The 19076-nt window shown below is 32.4% G+C and overlaps 1 protein-coding gene across 1 annotated transcript in view; it reads right to left on the reverse strand.

Moving 5' to 3' along the window:
* LOC129223436 (DNA damage-regulated autophagy modulator protein 1-like) overlaps window positions 1–18901 on the reverse strand; it is a 62747-nt gene extending 43846 nt beyond the window's left edge. Inside the window, exons 1-2 of the mRNA XM_054858049.1 lie at window positions 18566–18901; window positions 17323–17398 (exon numbers count right to left, since the gene is read on the reverse strand). Coding sequence (XP_054714024.1) covers window positions 17323–17393 — 71 coding nt within the window. The 5' untranslated portion in view covers window positions 17394–17398; window positions 18566–18901. The remainder of the gene's footprint in view (window positions 1–17322; window positions 17399–18565) is intronic.
* Window positions 18902–19076: the final 175 nt, after the last annotated feature.

Below are 19076 nucleotides of genomic sequence, written 5' to 3' on the forward strand. Positions count from 1 at the left end.
TCGTGAATTTCTTTCTATTTGTAGTTTGAAAATTAAAACATCATTCAGAACAATTTGCATAACAGATTATCTAATAGTCGATAATATTAATTTCTGTGACTGCCTGTCCCTAACTGCATCTCCTCTGAACTGGAAATGTCTGCCAAGTCAATACTGGTACTGTTGAATACATCACACTCTAGGATTCCCCGTACCTACCATTTTTGTTCTAAACTGTTGGATAGGGACCTGAAGACAGCTGTTTTTTGATCCAGGTCAGAAGACGAGTAATCTATGGTCTAGCACTCCCAGAGGTATTAATTCTTTGAAGGACTTTGACTGCGACATATTTAACTTGCCCCAGTCACCATTAACAAACATGGAAGATCTTTGACCAGCTGGCATCGGACCTTGGACCCTTCGGGTAAGCAGGGGTCCTCCCACAAGAGCAAAAGCACCCCCCAAAAAAAACCTCTCAATTTTCTTCCCCCCCCCTTCCCTTAGAAATTCTATTGGCGCAGTCTGTACCATGACCCCTTCCAGGTGGGCACCCCTGAGTTAAGAGTCTGACACCTTACGAATCCAGCCAACACACCCCACCTTTGGATACGGGTTGTTAATCTCTGTATTTATTGCACCCTGTCTCACCCCTCTAAACCTTGAGGGGCCAGATATCCAGTTATGTCTTGAGGATATCCAAGGATGGCGTGATACCCTAAAAAGCATAAAATCTTTGAGGCGGATGGCAAACGGGTTGGCGTGCAAAGCGAGCAGGGGAGTCGGGCCCCCTAGTCTAAACTATTTATTTCTGTGTCTATCTTCTCCGGATTGGCCGTGTCTACCTGTACCACTGGATACAGGGCAAATAGGGGAAGCCATTTCCACTCTTTAACGCCCCTCTAAACCTTTAGGGGCTTCCATTCCTGAGGATATTCTGGGATGTCTCGACACCCCTAAAATCATTAATATAGTCACCTGCTGCAAGTGGCTTTGAGCGCCCACAGGTGGCAACCGGGGGTTGGCGAGCCAAACGAGCAGGGGGCAGAGCCTCTAAAATTCCATTACAACTATACTGCAGTTTGTACAGAATATGTTTTAATATTCCTTTTTATAATAAAATGACAGCTTAAATAAAGAAATTTGTTTGAAATCAGCCAAAGGTATACAAATAAAGTGCATATTGAAGAAACAACAATGAACATTGATGTAAATGTGCATTTATTGGTTCCGCAACTGTGTAAAATTTTGTGATGTGTATTATGGGAAGGATGATATGTATAGTGAAGAACAGGAATTCCAGATCCATCAATTGGGTGGTAAGGGAACCCTCTGAATTTTAGAAACAATCAAATTTGGCATTATTGTGTGTACGCAGTTTGTTTTCTTCCTATATAATCTATTGCGCACAAATCTTTAGACCCCCCCCCCCCACCCATGGAAAATTGTGAAATGAGACCCTACTGTAGCTTAAGGCGGTCCTACGGAAGTATACATGTGTACCTGAGCTTACAGCTATTATGTGCAAAGTCTATGATGGCTGCTGAGTGATGAATTTGCTGCTTTGAGTGTTCAACAAAAAGAAGCAGAAATATTGGAATGCATCAAAAGACAAGTATTTCAGGAGTCTTATACAATGTGTTGAATAGTTTAGATGCAAAGTTTGTCAAACTTTTTTTCTGACCAAAATGTTCAGATTAACCTCACAGCAATGAAACATTGCTTTCCATCAGCAATATTACCAGCTCATTTGCTCATTCATCATTATGGGATTACCAACTAATTTACCTCATCATTCGGCAAACACAACATCAATTTTAACTCCTAGTATTCATTTATATTTACTGATGGGAGTGAAGTAAAAGATCTTGCAGCTTGGCCCTAGAAACATTGTTGTTTATTTTATTTGTACAAATTAATATTATTCGACACGCAAATGGATCATATATCAAACCTATAAATAAATAAAATTCTCAACCTGACCGTCTCAAATTTCATGAAAGTTTCAGAAGCCCTACTCTCTGATATCTTAAATGTAACAGTAAAACCCCTCCAAACGGCCACTTCACTGATGTGAACAATATTTTATTCTCCGATTTCAAAGAAAATAACATTGTTAAATCTCTGTCCTGCGGACATCCCTCTGTTGCCGACAAAAAAATTGTCCCATTAGTGTCTGTATTAGAGGGGTTTTACTGTATATAATTTTTAAAAAACTTTCATACATGATTAGTAATTAATTTCTGAAAGTTGTTAAAAAGCACAGCACTTCTTTCTAACTTGCTGGCAGTGCGTAAAATTTTATAATTCAATCTTTATGAGAGCTACAGAGCTGTATTATAACTCACTTTGAAGAGAAAAACATGCACTTCAGTTGAATGTGTAACTTAAATACTTTTCGGAAAAAAATTCTCTTTCCCAAAATTTTCAAATTAAAAAAAAATTGAGAATAGTGTCATTTTATAAAAAAGAGCATGATTTTTACTGTATTTTAGTGAATAGGGCCAAACATTTTCAGAGTGGGACTACAACAAAATTTTAAAAAGTACATAATTTTAAAATTATTGGAATAAAAAAATGTTTAACTTACAAATCAGAGATGAAAGATAATGAAATTATCTTTAAAATGCGCTATTGTACAGCTCTGTAGTAAAAAAAAAAAAAAAAAAAACTTATAACTAGTGATGTGCTGGATCGTTAAAAGTTCAGATCTGCGGATAGGTATCACTAGTGTCTAGATCCGTGAGAACTACTTGTGGGTCAGTACACGCCAGAAACTGAAAGTAGATAAATTTTAAATCGTGGAGCAACAAAGAAATTGCTATTACTCGCAAGCATAAAGGTTTAACATTGAACTCAAAATTTTCTTTTATTGTGTAAACAAGATTATAACTCCTACTTGGAAATTCCTAACAAATATTCAACGCAGAAAATTTCATTCTTTCAACTAGTCCCAATATTTAAACTCACATATATAAGATCTCACTGTTCAAACTGCGAAAAACACTACGTTGGTTTTTAATTAATATCTTCATTAATTCATAGGTGTCCACCAAGGGAAGGTCAGACTACGGCATTGAAAATTTTAGGAAGGTTGTTTTCAAGGGTATTTTTCTCTGTTGTATTTGGGGAAGAGGTGGACACCCCTGGGTAATTAGTGTTACAAAGATGAGACCAAGCTAAGAACACAAAGGTCAAGTCACTTTTTGAGCGTAAAAAAGAATGAACAAAATCGTTTCATCTGTTTGGGAGCTACGATTCCACAAACACACAAAAATATACATGTCAAACTTATTATCTCTTTCCTAATAGAGTCGGGGTTTAAAAATTAACTTTTTCAATTTCTGAAATGATACCTTATTTAACAAAATGAAAACACTTAACTTACATAGAATTTAAGAGTGTTTCATGCCTATCTATATTTAGAATTCAAATATGTGTTGAAATTTAAGAATATAAAAGATTTGTTTAAGAGCTGGAAAAAACAGATAAGGATACACATCTTTATCTTCCCTCGGACATCCGGCATAACACTAGTCAGGATTTTTTTAAGCCAATTTTTTGTAAAAATTATCCTACAATATTTGTTGCAACTGTTCTGAGCCCACTCTGAACATTTGGGATGCATTCATTATAATACATTACAAAAAATAACCCCTGAATTTTTGAGACACAATGTCAAAATTTAAAATTGTGAAAAAATATTTTTATCTGAAATATTTGTGTTGTTACACATCAAAGTAAGGCATATGCAGTTTTCTTTAAAATGAGCTATTATGCAACTCTGAAGCTCCCATAGAACTTGAGTTAGGTATAACATTTCAAAACACTGCCGGGAAAATAGTGTTTAACAAACTCAGACATTAGTTACTGATCAATTGTGTAAGATAGATTTTTTTTTAAAGTTTATATACATTTGAGGTGTCAGAGAGTAGTAGGATTTCGCAAAGTTTCTTGAAAATCTGAAACGATCAGCTTGAGAATTTTGTTTATTTTATTGCTTGGTTTAAAATGGAATGACCCACTTACCTGTCGGAAAATAATTAATCTGTACAAACAAAATCAACAGCAAATTTCGTAGGGCCATGGTGCAAGATCTTTTACTTCACTCTTATCAATAAATATAAATGAACGCTAAGAATTAAAAATGATGTTGTGTTTGTAGAACAGTGACGAAGAATGTACTCGCAAATTAGCTGGTAACCCTATATACAGGAGGGAAAGCAATGTTTCACTTCTGTGGCGTTAATCACTTAACTTTTGATCTATTTATAAAGTTTGACAAACCTTGCATCAAAAATATCCAACGCGTGTGATGATTCTTCAATACTTTTCTTTCGATAAGTTCCAATAGTTCAGCAAGTTTCATAAAACTCATTGCGCGGCGAATACAGCAGCCATCTTCGTTTTGACTCTTAAACGTACGTACGAAAGGTTTACGCCAGAAAAATCATGGCGTTAATTTACCGTACGTTCGCGTTTTGGCAGCTGCCTTTTGCGTCCGGTAAGAAAGGGCAGAGACTAGCGAATTTTGTTGCGTACGTAAAAGTGACGTCACGGGTGGGCGTTGCATGCGTTAAATTTTTACGTATTGGGCAGAGACTAGGCCTCTAAGTAAAAAATTTAAGATGATAAGTAGATTTTTGAATTTGTAGCATAAAAGTAGTTATAAATAATTAATAACCCTTAAAAGAATACAATTAAGACAAAATAGTTAGTTTTTAGCAAATAAGCATCTAAATCAATTAGAATTTAAAAAAATTTTCTGGTGATAAAATTTTGCATTTTTCCAGAAAATAATTATGAATTATCCGGAAACAAAAGGGCACATTTTGCATTGTTATGAATAGTTAGCATTGCAATTAACTTCCAATGCCATTTTCGGAAACTTAGGCATTTAAAAAGTCTTGTGTAGTGCCATCTTGGGAATGACCAACTATGGCGAATACAGCAAAAAGTAATAATTCTTTTTTTTAATTTGTAGCATGAAAACAATTTTAAAATAATAAATCTTCATGAAACTACAATTCAGTTGAAAAGTTTTTCGCACATTTGCGTCCAAGTCAATGAAGATAAGATTAAGTTTTAAGAACAAAAATTTTCATTTGTCAAGAAAATTACATATTTAAAAATTAAAAAAAAAAAAAAAAAAAAACAATTTGCAGCACATTTTGCTTTATTTTTATTAGTTTGAAGATAAAGAAAACATCCAATTCTACTTTGTTTTTGGAAACTTATAAGCATCGTGTCTACTTGCATTTTATGAATGACCAAAAATCGCAACTTCGTTTCACAAGTGGCTGAAAAGACTTTTCGATAAAAAAAAATGATTTTCCCGATCGAACCTACCATCCGCAGGCTTGTGCTTGAGGCAGTAAACTGTCTTCTCCCTTGTTGAGTTTGTGCATAATTCCTGTTCAACCTAGGCATTTTTTCTTGGGAACTATTGAGGGGCAAAAATGGCGTCTGCGGAAGTTTTTTTTTTTTTTGGGGGGGGGCACCTTTTTTTTTATTGCCAGTGTCACTTGGCCTCAAAACTTTAACAATTTTTTTCAGGAAACATCGATAAAAGCGAAGATTAGATCTCATGGTAAAAAATTCTCTGGGAAAAAATTCTTTTTAGGCAAAATTTTAAATTTCCCTGACATTTTTAACTGTCATTTTCCCTGACAATGCCAGGTTTTCCCGGAGCATACGAACAGGGTGGCAACAGATCAGGGAAATCAGGGAAAAGTCAGGGAACTTTATTAATCAGGGAAAAATCAGGGGAAAATATCAGGGAGTTTCGAAAAAATAATAAAAATTCTGGGAAAATTGATCAAAAGAATTTTTTTTTTGCTTTGCAAAATAAAGTACCTTAATTTCCTACGTGTCTTCGCCAATTATCTGTTGAGAAAAAAGTAAAATTAATGAGGTGCGATTATACACTACCGCACATTAGTGCATCTTTTTTTCTCAACGTCCATGTATTGAATCTTAACTTTTTAAACACAGGATGAACTTCCTATGATTGCCTCTGTATCTGTAAAGTTGTTTATTTTATGTAGCTCGAATTTACCTTTCATAAGTTCTATGCTACGTAAAATAAACAACCCTACAGGCAAAGAGGAAGCCGTCATTAATGCCTTAGTTCCCTTGCCTTTACTCATTGTCTTGAAGTAATTAGCGTACTGTAATCACAATTTCTAGAAAAGATCTTTGTTTTTTAAATTAATACAGATAAAAGCTTAAAAATTATTGCTTCTTCGCTTTTTTAATTTAATTGCTAAAATTGAATGTTGAATGAAAATCAACTTTGTTTTGTGCCATCGTATTATTTGCTGTCGCCTCAGATTATACAAGGTTTTTTTTTTCTCCAGACCTTAAAATACTTTTATTTTAAAACCAAGTTATATATATATATACATATTTTGAAATTAATTGATGGTTTTTTGCATTTCAATGTTGTTTGTTACACAGGTAATCTAAGATTTTTTTCCCCCGACAAATAAAGAAATCATTTGAAATTGAGTTCGCTTGTGTACATAAGTAAATTTTTTTTGTTATTCTTGCAGCAATATTTATACTGCTTGAAAAATTAGTTCAAAATTATTTCTATACTTTTTAGTTTTATCATGATTAGATATTTCTTTAAGAGTGTTTGTAATAATTTCTTAGAATTCCTATGTTATAACTGGTTGCTGGAAGTAAAGAGTATTTGTTTCAGATTTCCTATAATATTTCCCTGTAGATAATTTAATGTATTATTTTTACTGAAAAAAAGGAGCATCTTTTCAAAATATATTTTTAATTAACAACTTAAAACATTTTGAACATTGCATTTTATTTAATATGCAATGGTTTTCAAGTAGGTCAGAGCACAGAAACCATTATCATTGATAACGTAAATCAGGGAAATTTGGCGAACTTAATCAGGGAAATCAGGGAAAAGTCAGGGAACTTTTTTTCACAGTTTCTGTAGCCACCCTGACGAACCATGTAAAAAATATTTTGCTTAAAAAAATTGCCAAAAACTCAATTACATAAAAACCTCCTTAGGTAAGAGTTGGTAGTTCTATAAAAAGAAATTCACAACACTACCAATAAAACTAATTTTAGTTCTATTCATAACTCAAAGGAGTGATATCAAATGCAGGGTTGGTATAAAACTGTTTTTTTTTTTTTTTTTAACTGGGTTTTTTTTTGGTTTTTATTACTTTTTGTAAAGAAAAACAATTTTTTTTAAGGAAAATCATGAAGATTTTTTGAATTAATCGTTAAGGAATGTTAAATATTTACAGGGCTCCCAACACATTTTAGCTTCAGAAAAGGGTAAAAGAGGACCATTTTCAATCAAAAAGGGGACTAAAGAGGACCAGTTAGGATCAAAAAGAGGACCTTGGGAGGACCACTCATAGTTAAACATAGGGAAGCACCAAAGGGCAAATTAGTTGCCAGCTGCTAAATTCGTGAAGGTAATTCATAATATGTAACTATAATAATCATAAAATTCTTTTATCACCTGTAAAACTGATATTTTGATCCATTGAACAATATTATTTACACAAATATTTGAATGGGGGGAGGGCACTTAGTTCAGCATTTAAGGCAGCCCCTTTAGAACTAAATAGGCATAATGATGCATTTTCACTTGAACCAGGGATGCTGGTAGTCTCACTGAAGGATAGATGAGGCTGCGCTTCATCTTTATTTAGTTTAAAAATATTTTTATGATTTTCTGTCTTGTAATGCTTCTTAATAGCGTTATCATACACTAAACAAAAAAACATTATTCCCTTGTTGTTTTTCCCAGTCTCTAATTTTGTTCCCATCTTCATCAGTTTCATCTAACTATTTTCTGAGAAATTTGCACTTCCTCATGACTAACACTGAAACCTAAAAAATCTTGTTTTGATTTTCAACAAAGCTACAACTGAGTTTATAATAAAATTATTTTATATTTGAATTTTAAATTAAATTTCTTATCACAGGGTTCATACCCTTTAGAGAGAAACAAATTTTAAGCACTTTTCAAGAGTAAAAAAAATATTTTTCAAGGTACTACCCTAAATTTGCACTATAAATATTACATGCAGATTTCATTTAATGCCAACATATAAATAACAGAAAGTAATATAAAAAGTATAGGAAAACTAACTGCTTTTTCTACAAGAGACACTTTGAGAAAAGATTTACTGTATTGAAAGTTTTCCTAAAAATGTCTGAAATGCTTAATCACATAGAGAAGCAGATCACATGAGGCTTAGTTTTGCAATTTTCATATTCAAAGTATATTTTCAAGAATCATAAAACTTAAGATTTAAAACAAAACAAAAAAAAAAAAAAAACTCCATGATTGTAAGGCCCTGAGTGCTTTGAACTTTTATGGGGGGGGGGGACTAATTTCCCTCTTTAGCAGGCATCATGACAATGAAATGATGTACATAAATTCAACTTTATAAAAATTTTATAATTCAACTTTGTTTTAAATACAAACACTAAGTTAAAATGTTATGCACTCAATCTTTTGCGTTTAATATCCCCCCCCATACAAAAACAGTAATAAACGAAAATAAGATAATAATAATTACAATTAAGTTTGCAAAACTAGAAATTTGAATTTAAAATAAAATTAATAATTTTTTAGTTATTTAAATAAAAATTAAAACGAGTTAGTCTAATGTAGCATGTCAAAACAACTTCGAATTGCCAATAATATAAAAATAGATGCAAAACGATTGAAAGCTCAGATAAGCAAATTTTCACAAACCAAGTTCAATTTTGGCATATTTCCCATAAAATAAGTTTATTTATTTTATACTAAATTAAACATAAAACACACTAATCTAAGGTAGCATTTGGGAAAATAACATTCGATTGGGAAAAATATTTTAATATTTTCATGATGCAAAAAGATTGAAATTTCAAACACTAAAACTCATTTTCCGAAGTCTGAGTAAGTTCAATGTTGCCATGGTTTCCAAAATAATTCCTTCGTTAATTATTGAAATTAACCGAAAAATAAGCTAATCTAAAGTAGTATATGTCAAAATAACTTCCTATTGTCATAAACATCAAAATATTTACAAGATGCAAAAGGATTGAAATTTCAAACGCAAGAAGCAATTTTCCGCAAAGTCCGGGTAAGTTTAATGTTGTCATGGTTTCCAAACTAATTCCTCCGTTAATTATTGAAATTAAACGAAAAATAAGCTAATCGAAAGTAGTATATGTCAAAATAACTTCCTATTGTCATAAACATTAAAATATTTACAACATGCAAAAAGATTGAAATTTCAAACGCGAGAAAGAGTTTTCCGCGAAGTCCGAGTAAGTTTAATGTTGTCATGGTTTCCAAACTAATTCCTTCGTTAATTATTGAAATTAAACGAAAAATAAGCGAATCTAAGGTAGCTCATGTCAAAATAACTTCCGATTGTAAAAAACATCAAAATATTTACAAGATGCAAAAAGATTGAAACCGAAATTTTCGCGATACTGCATATCGAACCTATGTTCAGAAAATTGCACTGATGAAATGTTTTTAAAAGAATTACAAGCAATCTAAAGTATACTTTAGATTGCTTGTAATGATTTTTGAAAGAATTCAAGCAATAAAGAAACTTTTCATACTTTTTCAAGGCTTTTTTAAAGGCACTTGGAAAAAACTTTTTTTTTTCAGGAACTTTTCAAGGGCGTAAAATTTACGAACATATGCGCCTGAAAAAAAAATGGCGCATGCGCCAAGAGATTACGTCCGAATTCATTTGCAAAAGGAATGGTTCGTTGCAGCGTTATTATTACAGTCAACGCGCAACAACTCTAAGTCCCAAGGGACAGGATAAAAAGTTCCGAGTTATGGGAAGTTTTCACATCAGTCTCAAGAGCTTGGGATCCAATGAAAACTTTGAGATAAAGGAATATTCGAGTTATCGAGATCCAAGATCGGGAAGTTCATTCGTTATTGCAAACGATGAGGCTGAAATTCCGAGAAATATCGGTAGTACCCTGCTCCGCGATTCGACATCATAACTCCTCCCCTAAACATTTTTTATGAATTTCCATGCTGCATCGGTTGAAGGAGGAGTAATAACATCAATCTGAAGCAAAATAGTACGGGAAAGTCAGGTTAAGGCGGCGAGGCCACGTGTTTTGAGTGTACAGTATCTTTTAACGTAATGGAAAATTTTTAAAATCTGATTTTTAAGTAAAAACAATATAAAAGCGGACTAATCGGACCAAAATGTTAAAAAGCGGTCGAAAGCGGACTTAACACTAAAAAACGGACTTTGGCGGGAAAAGCGGACCATTTGGGAGCCCTGTATTTATATTAGTACCTAATTTTTTTGTAATTAACTAAATAATTAAGAGTAAACTCTTTTAGTTTCATTTCCTCATTCTTAGAGATTTCTATAGGAGAATATTGTTTGAAAATCTTTGACTATTATAAAAAATACAATAAGTAAATGGGTCTTGGTATAAATAATGAAAGAAATAATTTACTGTGATAGTTCAGACATTATTAATTTCAAATAACCAAGAATAAATTATTGCAAGTTAATTTATTCATAATCCTAGCTATCTACTATAAATAAAAAAATAAAAGTAAAATTAAAATCACATATTCTTAAACATGGAAAGTATTTTGCAGTATCTACAAATGAATCAAAGTCTGATGTACATTATACAACTTTAAAATCAAAAGATCAATGAATATTTTGTTTCAAGATTTTTAAAAAAGTTATAAATAATGTAGTTTCAGTCACAACAAATATAAAAACAGAACAAGTAGGTTTTAAGAAAATCATTTTGTTTTCCATTGTAGACATTATTTTGTGCGGTTTAATGCATTTAGGAACTCAATTTTTTTATCAAAGAAAAAAAAATATATTAAAAGTCTCGGTACAAACTTAAATGAAAATACTCTTTAAGACAGGGTGGCGACAGGAACTGTGAAAAAAGTTCCATGACTTTTCCCTAATTAAGTTCACTGAATTTCCCTGATTTACGTCCCAATGATAATGGTTACCTTCCTTTACATTACATGAAAACCATTGCATATTAAATAAAATACAGTGTTTAAAACGTTTTATGATGTTAACAAAAAATATATTTTGAAAAAAAAAAAACTCCTTTTTTTTAGTAAAATAGTATATTAAACTATTTACAGTGAAATATTACAGAAAACTAAAATATACTTTATTTCCAGTAACCAGTTAACATAAGAATTCTAAGAAATCATTAAATCCACTCTTAAAGACATATTTAATCATGATAAAACTAAAAAGTTTATTTGGAAATAATTTTGAACTGAATTTTCAAGCAATATAATTGTTGCTGTAAGAATAACAAGTAATAGTGAACATATAGAAGTAATGCAGTTTTACTTATGTAAACAATAGAAATATTTATGTAAAACAAATTAAAACCTTTTAAAAACCAGTCATATGAACTATTCTCTAATCAAGAACTTAGGGTTTCTGAAGGAATACAGCATTTTAAGTATTAAAAAATAGTAAAGATATTTACTTATGTACACAACTCAATTTCAAATGATTTCACTATTAGTCAAAAAAAAAAAAAAAAAATCTTTTGTAACAAACAACATTGAAATCCAAAAAACAATTATTATTTTCAAAATATATATTACATAAATTGGTTACTTAAAATACACCTCCAGCTCAGTTATTCCATCCGAGGACTGCAGTTTCGCTCTTTTTAGCACTCATCAACCCAGAATAGGAATAACATGAGTTGGAGGCGAAAAATCTCTTAAGGGAGCCAAGAGAGCCAAACAAACTGGTAGCTAATGCAGAATTAGCTAACCAGATGAGCGACCACAGCAATGGTGTGGTTCAACTCAAAGATTGATGGCAAAGCTAAGGTATTTTGTAGTAAGTTACTTATACTAGTTTTGTAGTAAGTAACTTACTACAAAATACATAAATTGGTTTTAAAATAAAATAATTTTTTAGTCCGACCCCACCCCCCTCCCTTTATAATCTGAGGCAACAGTGAATAACACAATAGCAAAAAACAAAGTTGATTTTCATTTCACATTCAATTTTAGCAATTAAATTGAAAATGCTAAGTAATAGCTTTTAAGCTTTTAGCAGTATCAATTTAGAAAAACAAAGACTTTTTCTTGAAATCGTGATTACACTATACTAATAATCAAGACAATGAGTAAAAACAAAGGATCCAAGTAATTAATGACGACTTCCTCTTTGCCTATAGGGTTGCTTATTTTACGTAGCATGGAGCGCGTGGCAGAAAAATTCAAGCTATTTAAAATAAACAACTTTACACACACACACAGAAGCTTAGGAAGTTCATCTTGTGGTTAATAACTTAAGATTCAATACTTTGACCTTGAGGAAAAAAGGTGCACAAATATGCATCAGTGTATAATTGCACATCACTAATTTTACTTTTTTTTTAACAAACTAGGCGGCTTTGCTCCCTGCTCGCTAATGCTCACCAAACCCTGAAAATTGCTTCGTAATCTTATGTGATTCACAAAGATTTAAATCGTCAATTAGAAAGTAACAGACTAAAAATGCATTATGAGTTCTAGATATGTACGGAGTAGCACTTTGGCTGAGTAGCCAAGTACCGAGTAGTCAGCCGAGTTACTGAGTACCAAGTCTGAATTAGGTTTTAGGAAGAAAGACCGATGCTCAAGTGATAAATTTTTAACTCATTGGAGTAGTAGTATAGACTGCCATGTCCATATAATAGTTTTTAAAACAAAATTCCAACTGAAATTTAACTACGCAATATTAAAAAAACTTTGTTTGTGTCAAAAATTTTACAAAAAAGTTATTTTTAAAATTAAAAATAAACAAATAAATAAAAGGTATGATAAATCAAGTTGGAATTAAAACAAATTATATCAATCTATCATAGTTCTACTCCGCGAAACATAAATAATTTTTAAAAGCAAATAAAACAACGTTAAAAACATAAATATGCAGGAACACTGCAGACACGCGTTTCTGTGTTTCAAGGAACAACTTTTTCAGTGCATAAAATGTAAGCTAATGAATGTAAAGACATCCAACAAAAAAAATCTGACTTTTCTTTAAATCCATAAGCTCACATTTTGTGCATTGAAAAAGGCATTCCTTGTATAAGGCCAGAACACCTGTCTGCAGTGTTCCTGCACATTTGTGCTTTTAAGGTTGTTTTATTTGCTTTTACTTTTTAAACAAAGGTATTTTTATATTTCTTATAAATAATTTTTCTAAATAATTTCAGTATATTATCTGCTCCCACTTTTTTATTAATTGTAAAATCTGTCTTGAACATTATTAAATTTTTTACAACAATTCCGTATTGGCAGAGTATCTGATCAAAATTTGGTCAAGTATTCGGCAAATTGGCCGAGTACCGAATAGTTACTGAGTACTCAGTATGTCTCTAATGAGCTCCCTTTGGATCAAAAAGCACCTCTTCCCCGGGTTTCAAAAACCTTTTACCAACTTGAGAGCCGTAAGGGCTAAAAGGCTCCTGAGCATGGCAAAACTGCAGTTTTGTACGTTCGAAAAGTCGCTTTCATATTCGTCATCTCCATCAATATAATTTGTTCTTTAGCTCTGGGCTTGAATTGAGCCTAAGATTTTCCGTTAAAATCGAAACCCTTAAAGTTTGTGAATAAGAAAGAAGAAACATACGAATCAAAAAGACGTAACTATGGCAATGCCAAAAAAACATCATAGTTTTCATGGAGATGAGATTATTCTAACTTGATTTTTATTGATTTTTAACATTTTGCAACTTTTTTTCCTTTGGAGATAGAAGTTTATTTTTTTGATCATAGGTCGAGTTAAATCTGAAGTAAAAAATGTCGCTTTTTTCAATGGTGACAAAAAGAAAACTGGGACAATTCCTTCGCTTTTTATTGATAAATTTAATGAAGAAAGTTGTGCCTAAATTTTAGCTAAGCCTAAAAAAGTTCGAGCTGAAAACGCAAATAGCTCAAACTGTATTTAAGTTAGAGCATTGAAACACATTACATAGAACGCGGAAAATTCTATCCTTTCCAACGACATATAATATTAATATGTGCAAGTAATTTTTCACCCCTTTAATAGACAATGATAGGCAATTTATGCGAAATTTGAGCTTTAAATATTAATTTAAAAAAAACTAATTCGAATTTTAAATTACAAAACCCCAGGTGCCGACCTCCAGGGCTCGAAGTAATTTTTAGGACTCGACCGATGCATCGGCCAAGCCGATGCATCGGCGCCGATGGTTCAACAATTTAGCCATCGGCATCAGCATCGGCGGCCGATGCTAACTTGCAGGAAACATCGGCCCATCGGGCTTAAAAAACATCAGAAAGCCGATGGAATTGGCCGATGTTTTTGAAAAATAAGTTGACCTTAAGTTAACTAAGTAAGACCTTAGTTGTTTTACTTTTTAATACAAAGTAAAGGGAGTTATTGTTTTCATATAAAATTATTTACTTAAATTTCAGTATGAATTTCTATTTTAGTCACCCCTGAAAGAGTTTTTAATACTGCATTCAGGTACCAAGCACGTTAATTATTGCGTTGTTTCTTGCGGCTGGATGTACGTATGTATCTGTCATAAGTCATAACTCAAAAATGGTAAGCTGTAGAAGGCTAAACTTTCGCATATGGGGTGTGCGTACGTTCCAGTTGTGCACTTTCCTTTTTGTTTTCGATCGGGTGTTCTGAAAAGCCTATTTACTCATTTTTTGTGGCTATTAACTACTTATTTCAATGAAAAACTGATATAGCGTCTCAGACTGACGATCATTTGGTGATATATTGCCGAATTTGAGACAATGGAAACAAATATGAGATGGTGAAACCGGTTTTGTTTCACTTTGTTAGATTCCCGTTAAACCGGCGGTAATTTTTAATTTTTCGATATTTGTAACATTAATCACAGTAATGCAGTCTTTTCTGTATTGCTTCAGCGGAACTACAAGTTTAGGGCCCGTCGAAATACCTTTTTGGGGCCCTATTTCTCTATCACAGAAGTTCTAAAACAATTATCATGAGCATTTTTGTAACTTCTACGGTGACTCTATGGTTATGGGCCTCTCGCGCAATTGCAACATTTGCTAAATTTTAAATCCACCACTGCACGTGAAAACAAACTCGGGTGCAAGTTTTAAAAGGGTTTTTCTACTCAATGTTTATGATTGTTTTGAACTCTATTTTTATGACTATTTTTTGTATTTCCGAGAACACTTGCGTGCTCCTCCTCTCACTACCTCAATTTCTGAAATTAAACTCTAGTTGTACTTCTTAGTTGTTTAAAACTAACACCATTCATAAAATTAGAGATTTTTTTTTCAAGCTTTATCTATTGTTTAGGAAGAATTTAGAGCATTAATGTAAGAAATTGATTAAAGACGTTTTGAATAGTGACATAATTCGGAAATCAAAGGGACTTTTGAATTTTTTCTTCGGAAATGCTGAAGTAGATTCAGAAACTCTTCCGAGGCTTTGGTGGTAGTGGTTCTGTACTAATAAAATGATCTTTCCTATCCCTAACAATCTTATCAATTTATTTCTGTTAGATTTTTTTGAGCAATCGCGATTGCTTATTGTTCTCATTTGATTGTCCTTGACGTTAGGCTGATTTTATTTCCCCCTCCCCCGCCTCCCTCTGTCGTACTCCCGCCCATCGTCCTCCGCAGGCGCGGCTCCTCCGGTCCTGAACAATGTCCCTCGAAATCCGCTTCTCCTGCTCGGTGGCGTCCATGTCCTACACACGCTCATATACACACATACACACACACACACGCACGCGCCTATGTCCATACACAAGTCTATGCACACACAAGCTTACACATGCGCAAGCAAATACACACACACACACAGAGACATACACGCCTACCTGTGTGCACAGGTCTACGCACACACAAGCCTACACACACACAAAACTATACACACGTAAACGCCCAGGAGAAGGGCAGGTTTGGGGGGAAAGGAGCAGTTTCTAGAAACAGTAACTCCAATGAGTAGGGTCCTGTCGCAACTCGTGATTGCGAAAAACATAATTTGAATTAAAAATATTAGAACTCAAATTAATTTTTTTAAACTTTTTTTTTGCCATCGGCCAACGGCATCGGCCATCGGCAATCGGCCATTTGGACGAAAACTATCGGCCATCTTTGAACAATCGGCCAACAATCGGCATCGGCCCATCGGCCAAAAAATGCCATCGGTCGAGCCCTAGTAATTTTGTACAAAATTACAAGGGTGTTAGTTCTATGGGGTTTCCTGGACGCACGTCTGCCACAGACTTTCTTTGAAACCTCACTTTTATTTACTATAAGGAGATAATTAGCGGAAAATGCACAGGAAAACAAGGTATTTAATTTTGCAAAGCAATAAAAAAAAAATATTCATTTGATCAATTTTTCCTGAATTTTTATTATTTTTTGAAAATTTCCTGATATTTCCCTGATTGTAAAGTTCCCCGACTTTTCCCTGATCTGCCGCCACCCTGTCTTTTAACATACTTTATTAAAAATGAAGACTTGTAAAAATTAATGTTTTTTATTCTTCTACATATATAAGACTTCTTTTATTATATTTGGATCAAAAAAGTTCTTTGAAAAGTGAAAATTTGGCATTAAATATTTTTTAGAAGAGCACAAAGTTACATGGATGTATACTATTTTCATAATTTTATACATTTTCTTTTCTTGCTCTGACTGCATTGTCTATCAGTGATGCAGAAAGTGCACAGGTAGGAGAAGCAATTTTTTGTCTACTCTAAGTGTTCTTGGATTTATATATTCTAGTGTTAAGATAGTTTCGCAGTTTGCATTGCTTCAATGGTACATAATATATCTCAGTAAATTTTAAGTAATCAAGCAAATTAGGTAGTACATGAAGTTTTGGTTGAAATATGGTTTTTGGACTGTTCTAAAATGCAAAAGACTCAAAAATAATGATAATTAAAAAATTATAAAAGAGCCACCATTTAAAGAGCTATCACATTAACTATTTGCCATTAAATTGATAATTAAATAGACTTCATTATGGACCATGGTAATTATTCCTAACTGCTAGTTATTATTTATTATTATAAAAAACCAAAATAAGAAAGCAACAATTTTCAACTTTGAAAACTTCTCGCAGAACGTGTTTCAAGCTGTGCCACTAACGATAAGTTTAGTTTTTTTATTTCAAAAATAATGAAGGGTTTTCTTCTGTCATTTCATCCAATGTAATGTTTCCCAAATTCCTTAAATTTTTATTTGGATACATAACTCTTCCAACCTTGAAAAAATATTTAGAGTTTTTGCACCAACAATAAAAACTAATAACTTTTCTAAAATTCGGCAGAAATTAAAAAAAGAAACATACTTACGTAAGTATAAATGAACATGGAATTAAAACAGAAATGAAGATGGGTAAAATATGAATGTTTCTCAACACCATCTTTCCTGGAAATAAAGATTGTTACAAAAGAATAAATTAAGGCTAATCCAATAAGGGTGCATGTAACAAATTTTCAAAGTGGAGGATTTTTTAAGGGTATTTTGAAATTTCTAATGATTTGCCAAGCATTAAAGATAGATATTAAGCATTACATGTAAGTCTGTCCTACTTTTAAGTTGTTTATGATCCACTTTTGTTACACATACAATCTCTCTACTTTTCTCACTTGTGTCCTGTAACATTTTTCTTTTTTGGATTTTAAAGACGAATAAGTTGCATGACAAGAAATAAGTTAGGGTAGATATGTTTTACTAGTCTTATCAACAAGCCGCTTAATGCGGAAAAACTTAATTTTCTTAAAGGTTCTCTAAAACTCTGAAAAAACATTTGACAAAAATTTTGCATTTTTACACAAAATAAACAACTTTACAGATAAGCAAAACCTGTCACGATACATTGTGCACATTATTTCACTTAAATTCTTGTTGTAAAATCTGAAAACATCGAACTTTTCAAAAAAAAAAATTTTTTTTCACAAATAATGCCTATGTTTTTGGTGCATTATTGTTGTTGATTTACTTGAGTCGTAAAAAATTATGTTTTAATCTTATTCTCTTCTGTTGAGAAACCAAAATATAAATTAAAAGTATGCTTAATAACAAACTTTATAATTTAGTAATGTTAGCAATGCTATTTTTAAAATAAGCCAACTTCAGGGTGCTATTAAAAAAATATAGGCCTTTCATGCAGCTAATGTTCATGCATTGTCACATGTTTAATTTTTTACCAAATTGTTAACGCCAACATATATAAGACTACCTAAATTACAATTTCATATTTTATAATCGCTTTATTATCAATTAATATCAACTAATCTCACTTACAACTCAAATTAATATATCGGTTTTAGTGGAGCCACATGAACGCACCCTTGTCATCAAGAGATGAAAAGTGTGTTTAAACGAAAATTACTAAAAAATCATGAAAATTTGTCACGGGTCTTTAAAAGATGAAAGTATGAAATGCTACAAGTCTCACATGGTTTCATATCAAAAGATTACATTACTTTGCAATCTTTCTATGTTATCTACAACATCGAAACTTCATTTTCGTTTCATAGAAAACGCAACAATAATAAAAATAAAGATAAAATTACGTCACAGTATAATTACTTGTCAAATGTTCGACTTAGATATCTGGTACGATCGCCACCCGGATTCTTTGAACTGATAATTTCACATTCCCATTCAGAACTCATCACAGCTACATCACCCTTTTCATATTAGGTGTCAAAACAAAGACAATCGGCAGTTTATAGTAGATTCAAATTGTCACTACGTAAGCAAAATATAGATGATGTAGCAATTGATACAATTAAACAAATGTTAAAAGTCCTCAGATGCACGAAAACGGATGGTTAATTGAAGTTTTGTGAAAACGTCAAACTGAAAACTCTACTTTGTTTTCAGCACGACCAGTCTTGGTTTTCAGTTAAACTTCTGCTTGGCATTTCGCATTCGTGGATGGTGACCGTTCACATTCGTTGGTGGGTGCTCCATGCTAGGGAAAGAAGAGGGAAGAAAAGTTTTCTTTTTGAAAAGAAGAGTTTCTTGTACAAACTCTGTTTAATTATATTAAATTCATCACATGTCATCAAAGCTATGTTTTTTTTCTCTGTGTGTG

The sequence above is a fragment of the Uloborus diversus genome, chromosome 5 (genome assembly GCF_026930045.1).
Source record: "Uloborus diversus isolate 005 chromosome 5, Udiv.v.3.1, whole genome shotgun sequence".
Classification (NCBI taxonomy): Eukaryota; Metazoa; Arthropoda; class Arachnida; order Araneae; family Uloboridae; genus Uloborus; species Uloborus diversus.